The sequence below is a fragment of the Diuraphis noxia genome, unplaced genomic scaffold (genome assembly GCF_037042655.1).
Source record: "Diuraphis noxia isolate RWA-SAM2 unplaced genomic scaffold, SU_Dnox_SAM2 contig0003, whole genome shotgun sequence".
Taxonomy (NCBI): Eukaryota; Metazoa; Arthropoda; class Insecta; order Hemiptera; family Aphididae; genus Diuraphis; species Diuraphis noxia.
Genome location: NW_028301713.1, coordinates 78,991,371 through 79,004,404, shown reverse-complemented (window position 1 = coordinate 79,004,404; position 13,034 = coordinate 78,991,371). Strand labels below are relative to the sequence as shown.

Sequence of the window (13,034 nt, the reverse complement as noted above, 5' to 3'; positions counted from 1 at the left end):
ACGAGTCGACTGCCAAGACGAGTAAAGCCTAAATGTGTAATACGGTCGACGGAGGACGGACACGTATCGAACCGGTGGCGAACGGGTGGGTTGGCTGGCTAACTATACGTGACGGTACGGTGAGCACGATAGTCGTATGTTTGGAGGGGATGGACAGAGAGGAGAAAGCCCCTCCGCCATCTGCCGAAGTATTGACCAAAGCCCCCTAGAAAATATCAATGCTCTAAGTATTATTATATTATATTATACTCGTTTTTAATTTATGTGACAATATTATTTTGGTTAAAATAATAATCTTGTCCACTTTAGGTTTTTGAGCAAATCGCAAATAATTAGGGCCAGAAAAAGATCACAGTCAATAGTCAGAAGACGGTCAGTGTTTAAAAAATTCTTAATTTATAAACATTTCAGTCAATATTATCTCCGTCTTCTGTTTATAGTCTATAGGGAACTAAATAAATAACGACGTTGACGATGACCTGGTTCATATGGATAGCAGAAAAAAATGTCTCACTGTCCATGTCCGTGACGTCATTATGTCGTTCATTGTTGTTATTAATTGTACCGATAACAGATAATAGATGGATATGTTATATTGATACGCAAATATACAATACACTACCTATACGTATTGTTGAACGATTACTAAAAGTTAATTGTGTATTATACTAAACAATGATATAGGTACTCGTGAATATACGTCAACCAATATTTTTTTAGAACCAACAATTTTAATAATATTTTTTGAATTAAAACAAAGTAAATAATTTTTAAAATCGTTTATTTTTTTTAAAATATACAATTTCGTCAAAACCTGAAAAAATTAAAATATTAACAAAAATAAATGTGCCTACAGTACCTATATGTGCGTATTTTTATTAAAAACAATAAGAACAATTTATGAGGAAACTTGTATACAATTTTTAAGCTTTTAGTCTTTAGACTGAAATACATTTTTAACAATTTTAAATGACTATAAATACTTACCTTTAAATATTTTTAAGTATCATTGCATATAAAATTGATAATTTAAATAACAGTGATATGTTTTAAATTTCTACGATTAATAGGTATTTTTTGAACAACAATAAAATGTAAACTTCAGATAGTCATATAAATATTTGTGAAACTTTAATAGTTCTTGTGGACAAAACCTAAATGGTATTGAACTTTCGAATCTTAAGTATGAATTTTTAATGACAAAATAATTTCTGAATTTCCGTTATTTCCGTGATTTTGACAAATTAAAATTTCAACTCCATCAATTTAAAAAAAAAGCAAAATAACGTTAATTTCTATTTTCTATAAATATAATTAAAGTGCCAAATTTTTTTAATGAGTCATACAAGAGGGTTTTGAGGAACTGAGTCCATACAGCTGTGTATGGTAAATTTATTGTTAGATTATGCTATGTAACTTCCTCTTCACACAGAATTTGATCCCACTTACTATACGCCTATAAATTAGCGTGTGCCTCCGACCGAGTCTCCGATTCGCGTCACGCCAGTGCCAGGAAGGAACCACGGCTACCAATTCGGTGGTGGATCGGAGGGTAGGGGTGACTACGTCCGTGTGCTATTACCATTATTTAGGTGTGTCACCGCTTCCGTATCCGGTTGTCCGGTGGCAGCGTGTAGAAAATCTGGGCATTAGCACAAATAAGAATTGAAATTAAGCTAAAATATTAAGTTAATTTTAATTAGATAAATAAAATTATTAATTATTTTTTGAATTAACTATTATATTTTCTAATGAGTTAATTTTTAATTTTTAACTTCAAAACTTTTCTACTTTACTGGACTTTAGTATGGTTATACTCGAGGTATACTGGACCATTTCAATAAATTCTTTATACCTCGGGTACGATTTGTAGTTCAACCCATATAAATCGCTGTAGGATGACTTGGGCATGAATTTTGTTTTGCCGTTCTCGAAAATTTAATATATTTTTTGTTTATATTTAGGGTTGCTTTGTATAATATTGATTACAGATTACAAGATAATTATTATGATTGGATATAAATTTCTATATTGTATTACATTTATCATTTAGACTGATAAGACTAATCTGTATACGTGTAAAATTGAGTAACAGCTGTCAAATTTATACATTAGGGGCAAAACTCAAAATGTATTGATGATGAGTGCATAGATTATAAATATCATAAAAATACTTGTCTGATTTTAATAAAAAAAAAATTATAATAACATTTCAACTGAAGCAAAACTGAAACAATAGACAAATCGACTATAATAATTTAAATATTCACCTAGTATATCTATATTGTTGTTGGGTTATATCTTAATGACGCATTATTGATTATTATTGACTACAAATTTAGCATACATGTAATTTGAGATCCCTCAAAGTGAGTCATAACTCATAAGAATATTAGAATAAGGAAGCCACGGATAAAAATAACAACTAAAAAATGTATATATAAAAAATGTATAATCTAATCTCCTGAGGCTAAAGAATCGAAATAATATTAAACCAATTATGACGATTCAAGGAAAGTATAGATTATAAATTGACCAGTTATTTTTGAGCGACTTACTCATTATTAACATTATAAAATCATACCCATGTATTTGTTTATTTCTGCTCACAATTGGTTCAGATAAGGAAAAAAGCTATCCGGTAGATTGCTCGTCTCGGATTTATTTATTCTCAGACAACGCCGGGTAATACATCTAATACATTATAAATTATATAACAGAATAGTATTATGATTTTGGTTTTATGATGATGCATCTTAGACTGGCCCTAGTGTAGGTTCTATACGACCTATATAAAAAATTAATCTAAATATTTTTAAGATGTGAATATGTAATTGTTTAATTAATAATATATGCAATGATGAAATATTTCAAATCTTTACAAATAGTATTTATTTTGGGATTACAACAAAATATAACTATAACATCATTATTTTTCAGTTAAATAACAAATTTAATTGAAATTTGAATATGAAATTACATAAAAAGTTGCGCATTTGTATATTAGAGATTCTTACGAATTTATGAGAAAAACTTACGTGAAACCTTAAGTTACAATTTCAAACCTTATTAGATATTAAAATTGAAAATTGTAAAAATATTTTTGTGATTTTGATGAATTTTGTTTTATGATTTATGTTTACTTATAAATTCAAAACCAATAATATTTTAATAGATTTATTATTTAAAAAAAAATTCGGGGGATGAACATATTTGTTTGATGAATTACCTTCTGTATTCGTTCTACTTGTAAAACTGTATTTTTTCACATCCAGGTTAACAAATTTGTTGTCATTTTAGACGTTTCGAAATTGTAACTTTAAATGCAATATCTGAAGGTCAGTGTTCGAATATCTACTCATGGTATTTTTGACAATTGGTTAAACGAGACAATACAAATATCTCAAATTACATTATTTTTTTAAATATAAAAAAATACGTTTTTAAGTTTTAAAATACGTATTTGAGTAACTAAAAATTATTTGAATACTTTTACCCAAGTGCATTACAAAGCTGGTTTTGACAACGTACACCTAATGAAACGCATAATCGGCTTAAAACATAAATAAAACAGTAGATTTCTCCATGAAATGTTGACAATTTTATGGTGTTGATTCTCAACAAATCATAAATAAAGTAAATTTCAACATATTATAAGGAGCTAATGGGTACGTGAGTTGTGAACTATTTAAATGTAGACACAATATTATATATAGATAAGCAGGTAACGGTTTGCTGATTAAAAACGGTTGCAACTTGTTAGAGGAACGAGTGTCCAATTAAAGCCGTCATAGTAGTAATATTTTGGCATAATTATATATTTTTGACGAAATCATTTAAATGTTAGTACCTATTTACCAACTTTTCACATACTACCATATTGGACATTAGATAAGTCAAAGTATGGTGTGAGTAAAGTACAAGATTTGTTCAGAATTGTTTGATTGAATAAGTATTAGATTAAATTTAATCTGGTCTGTGGCGTGAGTTTTGACTGCTTGATTGTTTTGTTATTTAGGTACCTGTTATTACATTAAATATGATTATTTACTACCGTATATGTGACTTTAGACTTTGAGAATCCGTAACTTTTTTGTTAAATTATTAAATTATGTAATATTTCATGATTTTTAAATGGCTTATTTTTAATATTTTATTAGTTCACATACATAGGTAAATGCCTCAAATATCAATATGTTATTTGTTTTAGCTTGTATAAATTTGATTACCTAATCGGACTAATAATATTATAATCGCAGTACGGAGTCAATGATAGTAGTTGGACCTGATCGTTGGATACAGGTCCGAAAAGGTTTAGTGGTTAACACAATACTCATGTAAGGAATAAAATATAAATTAAAACCTTCGAAATTTCGTCAGTAGATCGATTCGAATGAATATTTACAATAATTTAACTTATTAAGCCATAACACTCATACATACAAATAATTGATATTTGATGTTGTGCAAGTATGTAATATACTTACATTTATATATTAAATAATCACTGCTAATCAATAATAAATGATGGTTTTAATTAATAGTAGGTAGGTATATTATTAATGAATAAGTAATAATAATACAACACACTAATTAAGACAATTAGATATCCGCCTAAACGTGAGCGCAATCTTAGTTTTTACTATAATAAAACGTAAAATGAAACAACAAACATATTGTTCAATATTATCATCATTAATTTTAATGTTCAACATTATACCTACGATATTCAATGGTATAATATATGTAATGCATTTAAAATAATCTCTGTAAAAATTCTGAAATATTATATTCTTAAAGTACTTTGATTTATATTTTATTTTCAAATTAAAACACACTTTTAATGTTTCTTTTTAGTTTAAAAGTTAGTAGATAATTTATACTCAGATATTATACAAAAAATATTTAATATATAACGATGAACGTTTGAAAAAATATGATTTACATATTTTAGATCAATGAAAAAATAATAATCAACCCAATCTGTGCAAATTGTATTATTTGTTTACGTATACCTAGTGGACGGATATCTTTTGTTGTACTACTGCATAACACTTTGGCCCGCTTGTCTCGCTAGTATAATAAATAATAATGAACAAATAAATACTTTTTTTAATTAAATATTATTCGAATTCGTAACTAAGAACTACTGCTAACTACTAAAAAAGTAGGAATATTAAATATTATTTACATACAGATCATATATGCAGTCGGAAGTATAATTTAATTGGTGTTCGTACTGTGTACAGGGTGTATAAGTGCATATTTCACATAATGTAACGTTATCATTTATATTTTATTCGTAATCTCTCTGTTTGAGATAGCCATGCAGTATTGAAATAAATATAAATTAATTAATGACCGGCTAATAGATAATACGACCCAAGGCAAAGTACAAACCAAAATGCCACCTCTCCAATAATTCTATGCCGGGTTCGAGATGATGCGCTCCACGCCGACGACTGTGTACGTGCAGTTTTGAACTTGACACGGTCTCGGGAACACAGTTTAATGCTTACTTTGGCCAAGTCTCGTTAGATCGATTCTGCTCATATCGACGACGACGAAACGCGTTTCGTTTCGCACAAGCAGTGTGTTTTAAAGGTAATTAGTTTGATTTTCCAATTAAATGTTTAGTAACGAAACGTTTCATCATCGGAAATGCCATTTGCAGGATTTCAACAATGAAGCTGAAGGACGTGGAATTTGCACCCTTATGTGTGCCTCTCAGGCGGAGGCTCGAGACGCTTGCGGCCGCGGCATGGATTTACTTGGTGGTATTCGGAGGGCTAACCGGATGGTGTATTTTCTTGTACACCTTAATAGCTACTCGGTTTTGGTGGGCAGCACTCTTGTATGGTTTATGGATCTATCTTGACCGGTCTGTAGCGTGGGATAACCCGAAAAGGTTAGAGTGAAATAAACACGACCAAAGGTCATTTAATGATTTTTTGCTCAAAACAATATAATATAATAACGAATCGATATTCATCACAATATGTAATAAAATATACATTTCAATATTAGAACTAATAGGTGTTACAATTTATAAAATTATTTTTTTGAGTATATCTTTATAAAGGTAGGTATTAGAGTGCTTAAAATATTTACTGAATTAACGTCTTAAAAATTCATATTTAGTGTTTATTCAGTTATATTCTAGTTATGTATAGTATATACTATAAACATTATGTTTATATTTCTGAAACTAAAATATACTCAAAAATTAAATATATGCTACACTTGACTTAACTACAGACAGGCATTCGTATTTTTGATATTTTCATTAATTGTCTATAAAATTATTATCATGCATAATATTGGTTTATATATATACCCATTAAAAAAATGATAGGTTAAAAATATTGGTTACTGTGATAATAGTATAATACCCATACAAAAATTATACAACATTGTAAATTGTAAATATTTATTAGCCATTAGGTTATTAACAAGATAGATTTATTGCTAAATGAGTATTACCTTGAAAAAATATTGTACATTCATTAAAAAACCTATACTTACTGGGTATTCAAAATTTATATTTAAACTATTTTCATTCAAATCTTGTACGTTATGTATAATGGTATTAAGTTATTAACTATTAAACATATAAATGTTCTTTCGAGTTTCAACAATTATTTTTATCGATATTTGATCGATAAAAATGGGCTTAAATATGATTTTTATAGAAGTTGTTTAAATATTTCTGTAGTAAGTATAACAGAACTATATTTTGAATTCATATTAAGATTATAATATTACGAATATATATATATATATCAATAAAAATAATAATGTACATTTTTGTTTCAGTGATGAAATAATTAACTTTGTTTTAAAATAATATATTGCAATAATGTTATATATTTTAAATATTTTAGATTGAAAAATAATCATAATAATGTTCTTTTACCGTGTTAGTCATTTTTAGTTATTAGTATTAACGTACTGGTACGTAATAGGTCAATATTAAAATATTAAATAAATGGAATCAGGTGTTTGGAGATATCAAACTTTATTCACACTAAAGTATGAATGAGTTGATAAATATTGAAAACTTATTATGACGCATTAATGTGTTATGACTAATAATATACTAATAATATTACGAAATCGTTTTGCATTATATTAGATGAATGCACAACATTTAGTTTAAAGTATTTTAGATTTTGAGCGGAGCGATGAATGCATTAGTCTAATAATTATGTGTGTTAAAAAAAAAAAAAAAAAAATGTTCGAAGACTCAAGAAACGCTTTGATATCCAACTTCAATGGTTAATAAAATTGTTATATATTTGAGAATTCGTAATATTTAGCCATTTTAGATGATTTTTTATAATCTACTATGACTACTGTAGTTATAGATGATCTACTATAACTACAGTATTACAGTGACATATAATCAATAGGTAACGACCTAAATACCTACTATACAGCTAATCGAATTTCACGGTTTTTTTTAAAAATTTTAATCGTGTATTTAACATTAATAAATGTATTTATTGCTTACACGACTTATTTTATTAATGATAATGTTATATTTATAGATTTCGATTCATGAGAAGATTGACATGGTGGACCCACTTTAAGAACTACTTTCCAGTATCTCTAGTAAAGACTCACGATTTGCCAGCTGATAAATCGTATCTTTTCGCCACTTACCCTCATGGTGTGTTGTGTGCTGGATCATTTTCTAATTTTGCGACGGACGCAGGACAATTTTCCGAACTATTTCCCGGTCTTATCCCACATCTTATAACGCTGAATTTACACTTTATCATGCCATTTTCCCGTGAAATTGGCATAGGTTTAGGTGAGTATATTAGGTTTATTACAAATAATACAAATAGTTCATGCATTTATCAACCAATAAATGTGTTGATAATTTGATAGTATTGTTTTTGAGGTGGTATAGTAATAAATAATATTATTAACATGATGTAGGTATAGTGTATGCATATTTAATGTGCACCACTTTGCACTGCACTGCGGTGATATCATTTGCGATTGCTAGTACCATTGTCTTGGAAATGTCATATCATTCATATCACTTAGGTTTTGGGCCGACGCATTCTAATTTTAATTTGTATAATTTGTGACTTATCGGGTATCTACTTATAAATTATACACAGTATACTTTATACATGTATATAGTATATGATTATAAATAGACGTACAGCTGTACCTATAGGTACTTCGTTTTGATACCAAATGTTGTTTTTCATGTTTCCTCGTGTCATGACTTCCAGATTATTGAATTTAAGTTAACAGTTTAAAATAATATTTTATTTGTACAGTAGGTACTATTAATTATTTTAGTGCACTCTCGTCTGACTCCGAGACAAATGAGAGAATATTTGAGCCCGATTGACTAAAAAACATACAATTTTTCGATGGAAGCCAAAATACATAATTTTAATGTTTATTCTACAATTTTTTTTTATATGAATGAAAATCGAATAGGAAACAATTAAGTGTTTCAGAATTTATACAATATGCGTGTATGTGATTCATAAATCAGAGTTTATACCTACTGTATATATTAAATAAAAGCATCCTGGGATGCAATCCCTAGTTCAAATAAACTCAAATCAATAAAAAAGAAAATAACGAAATGGTACACCTTGCCCAATACCACCTTCAGACGTTTGAAGTTATTAATACAGGGACAAGGATTGGTCATACCAACCTGACTCATATTCATATTATAAAACATGAGGAGTCCGTAGACGACTCTGTAGTCAATGCAACGAACCACTCTCAATCAAACACATAGTCCTAGACTGTCCGATCCATAGCTTTTTCAAATCCATAGGCATCGACTCAAAAATGTAATATTAAGATAAAACTGTAAAACTAGCATAAATATAAATACAGGGTGATTTTTTTATCATGAACCACTCATTATTTCAAAAAGTATCAATGTTTTTGAAAATATTTTTTTACAAAGTTTCATGTTGTTAAAAAAGCTACGTTTTTATTGAAAAATTATGTTTTTTAATATTTTTTATTCTTATAAATTTTTAAGTTTTTTACTTTTTTGAACGACAACCTAGAGTTTTAATTTCATATTCCAAAGCAGAATATTTTCCTAAGTATTTTGATACATAAAAATCGAATTTTGGACGTGTAGTTTATGAGTTATAAGTATTTAAAGTTTAGAGAAGTGGTGTAGTGGAAAAACATTTTGCGGGGTAACCCCGTACCACACCACTCTACCAATCTAAACTTTAAATACTTATAACTCATACACTACTCGTCCAAAATTCGATTTTTACGTATCAAAATACTTAGAAAAATATTCTGCTTTGGAATATGAAATTAAAACTCTAGGTTATCATTCAAAAAAGTAAAAAAATTATAAGGATAAAAAATATTAAAAAACATAATTTTTTAATAAAAACGTTGCTTTTTTAACAACGTGAAACTTTGTAAAAAAATATTTTCAAAAACATTGATACTTTTTGAAATAATGAGTGGTTCATGATAAAAAAATCACCTTGTATATAATTCTATAAAAGCTATAACTAACCCCAAATATATGTTATCACCAATCACAACCAAACTATCGATAATTAATATGTAAATACAATCGCAGGCTAATGACTTAACTGTTGAAGTCCTTCTTCTCAATAATAAAAAAAAAAAATAAAAATATTTTAATTTATAACAATGTAGTTATTTTGATTTATTTTTGTTAAAATAATTAAAATAAATAACCCATTTTCACAGGCCTTCAAGAATCATCAGAAAAAAGTTTGGTGAATTTATTGGATAATAGGAAAGGTAATGTGGCCGTTCTTATGGTAGGAGGTGTTTCCGAAGCGTTCAAGTCTTTTCCAGGACCTTATCATCTCATATTAAAAAAAAGGAAGGGATTTATCCGAGTGGCATTACAAACTGGGTAAATTTGAATCAATATAAACCGATACTTGTTGTTATTATATAATATTAAAAACATTGATTTATAGGGCGTCTTTAGTACCTGTGTTTTCCTTTGGAGAGACAAACGTCTACGGATTGGGCGAAGCGGAGCCAAATTCATTCTGGGAAAAAGTGTTGAAATTTATCAAATGGAGAAGTGGAAATAGAGTACCTGTAGGACGTGGATTTTTCCAATATAGTTTTGGTATTGTGCCTCGCAGACATCCAATTGTTACTGTTGGTAAGTAATAAGTATAAATACTACTATACAACTATATTTTAATACATCGTAGCAAATAATACAATGTTTTAAGGTATTACTAATTGTATATTATATTATTTTCCTATTTCATTGAAGATACCAACAAAACTCATCATAACAATAATAATTATAATATGATATCAGCTTGAGAATTATGAATAAATCTTCAATAAATGTAAATGAATGAACCTATATGATTATATAAGCTGACTAGGTAGTAGTAGGGGAAATTGTAATTTGTACTACCTCAGGTAGCCAAAAATAGTGTTTTTTATTTGCACCAAAATAAGGGATGTAATTTGCACCATCGTAAGTAATCGAAATTGAGTTTGTAATTTGCATAAATTGCGATGTTAAATCAATAATCGAGTACATATTATAGATACTAATATTTTGATATAAATTATGGGTGAGACCTTTTTTAACCAAAATCGTAGCCTTCTTTTTTCGACCAAACTAAAAAGATTAATATTTACTTTATGTTATTTTTACTTTAGGTACTTTATTTTTTTAGATATTTAGTATCTATATGACATATTATTAAATTAATATTAATTTTTTATATTAATATACATTATTATATTTAATAATTATTGATAAAAACTGTGTGTTATCATTATCATTTATTTATACATAATACACATTTTATACAACTTAGAAATATTTTTAATAATTTTCTATACATAACATACATTTTATATTTAACTTTTTCTTTTAATCAATAAGTGAATTGGCAAAAAATTTAGGGGTACAATTTTGGTCAACAGCAGCCAAGCTTTCACACGCGACGGACTCAAATGTCAATGATAATTTTTGAGTTTTCTAAGTTTTTAACTATCCGTCTCAACCTTAACTAAAAATCATTATAAAGTTTGTTGTCTGATCCATTGTAGGTAATTGCATGTAATTAAAAACGGTTTTTGATTTAAATCTAACGACAACAAATATTTATTGACATATTTCGTGTTAGTCTTTTTTTATTATGAATAAAGATTTGAGTGATTTTTCGATTTAAATAATAATAATAAATAAAAAATTCGTATAGAATTGAACAATACACTATATATAATTTACAATGAAAAAAATAGCAATAAAATAACGAAAATAGCTAAATCATTTTGATAAAAATATTAGTTACGACATAAACAAAAAAATAGTTAAATGATTATGTAAATTCGTTTCACTACCAGAAATATGATTACCATATAACCAACGTAGAATATTATGTACGCGTACTTTATGTGATTATTTTTAATACCTTTTAAAATGATATTAAAGGTTTATTATTTTTATTTCGGTTCTAGTTAAAGTTATAACTTATAACCTTCAAATCAGAAATTTTTATTATATATCATAAATATATTTGTCTCTTTAAGAAACCATCTAGATAATTTATAATTTTTTTTTTTTATCAATCACTGATGTCTGATATTTGGTAGTTAGGAATTATTATTTAGGAAGTATTATTATTTATATAAAGAATGAAAATTAATTCGAGTTATTCTCATATATTATTTACTATTTAGGTACTAGTGAGGAAATTTATACTTATACTTAATAGTTCGAATATATTGAATTGACCTTTCAGTTAAAAATAAAATTAGATTTTAACTCTTACAATTAAAAATAGTGTTTTCTCTTGATATGAAATGTTGCCTTTTCTGTTCCCCTTTACTATTCACCTTCAACAATTTAACATACGAAATAAACAAAACCTCTGACCCTATAATGTGATAACTGATAAGATATTACAATATAATTTAATCAAAAATGTATGTTATTTTCAGTTGGTAAGCCAATCGATGTACCAAAAATTGTTAAACCAGAAAAAGAAGATATTGAGAAATACCACAATATATTTATTGACGAGTTGACTAAACTATTCGAAGAGCATAAAACTAAATACTCAAAACATCCAGATGAAATGGAGTTGGTATTGGATTAAATAAAATATGGTATATTATATTTTTTTTACAGTCATATTTTCCTGAAATTTAATTTATAGTTATCTGATATTTTTGATATTGCAACTATTTACTTGTTATTATGGTATTCCTTTAAATTTTTTTTTTTATTTGTATTTAATTTGCCGATTGTATAAGGTGAATTTTTTTTTTTTGATTGTTATTGAGTTCAGTTTTATTTTTGTAATTGAATTATAAAGTACTTGCCTAATTAAAATTATTATTATATATAATTTATTTTTATATATATAAAATTATATTGTATAAGTAAAAATATCAGTTAAAGAATATCGAGAGTTTATTAATTATAATATATCATTTGTTACAAATGATTTTATAGATTTTTACTGCCAAAATATATAGGCTTAAAGTACTATATATACCTATATCTAGGTACCGAATTTGGAAAATTTGAGAAAAATGTAAATAATTTAAAAAAAAACTCAAACAATTCAGAAAATAAAGAAGAAGGAAGTGATTTGAGACTGTAAGGAATTTATTTTTATTTTTAAGTGTTTTATTCAATCTGTTACAAAAATATGAACAATAAGAACAATCAAAGAAGTAAATAGATGGTAAAAAAAAAACAAACAAATAGATAATATGACAGATTAAATATGGTGGTAAGGAAATTATGAATTATAAAAGATCTATAATATAGACATTATTTACTACTAAAGTACTTAAGTATAGTGTCAACCATTTACACAACAAGATATCTCAAATGTGATAAAATAATTTAACTACTATTTAAAAACTTAAAAATTTTAAATATCAACATTTAAATAGATGTATAATGTATCTATGCTTAAATAAAATTCAATATTTTCTCTCTACAAATAAAATCTATGAACCATAAATATGTATTTATTACTAGGTAA

At 26.8% G+C, this 13,034-nt stretch overlaps 1 protein-coding gene across 2 annotated transcripts; it reads left to right on the top strand.

Moving 5' to 3' along the window:
• The first annotated feature begins 5,446 nt into the window (after positions 1-5,446).
• Positions 5,447-12,644, top strand: LOC107163290 (2-acylglycerol O-acyltransferase 2-A-like). 2 transcript variants are annotated; one of them, XM_015510633.2, is made up of 6 exons: positions 5,447-5,604; positions 5,675-5,908; positions 7,551-7,816; positions 9,736-9,907; positions 9,975-10,168; positions 11,977-12,644. In XM_015510633.2, the coding sequence occupies exons 2-6, from the start codon at positions 5,685-5,687 to the stop codon at positions 12,132-12,134; spliced, it is 1,014 nt and encodes a 337-aa protein (XP_015366119.1). In that variant the 5' UTR covers positions 5,447-5,604; positions 5,675-5,684; the 3' UTR covers positions 12,135-12,644. The 2 variants fall into 2 exon arrangements, with proteins under 2 accessions (XP_015366119.1, XP_089078527.1); XM_089222401.1 differs by lacking the exon at positions 5,447-5,604 and having other exon boundaries at positions 5,672-5,908.
• Positions 12,645-13,034: the final 390 nt, after the last annotated feature.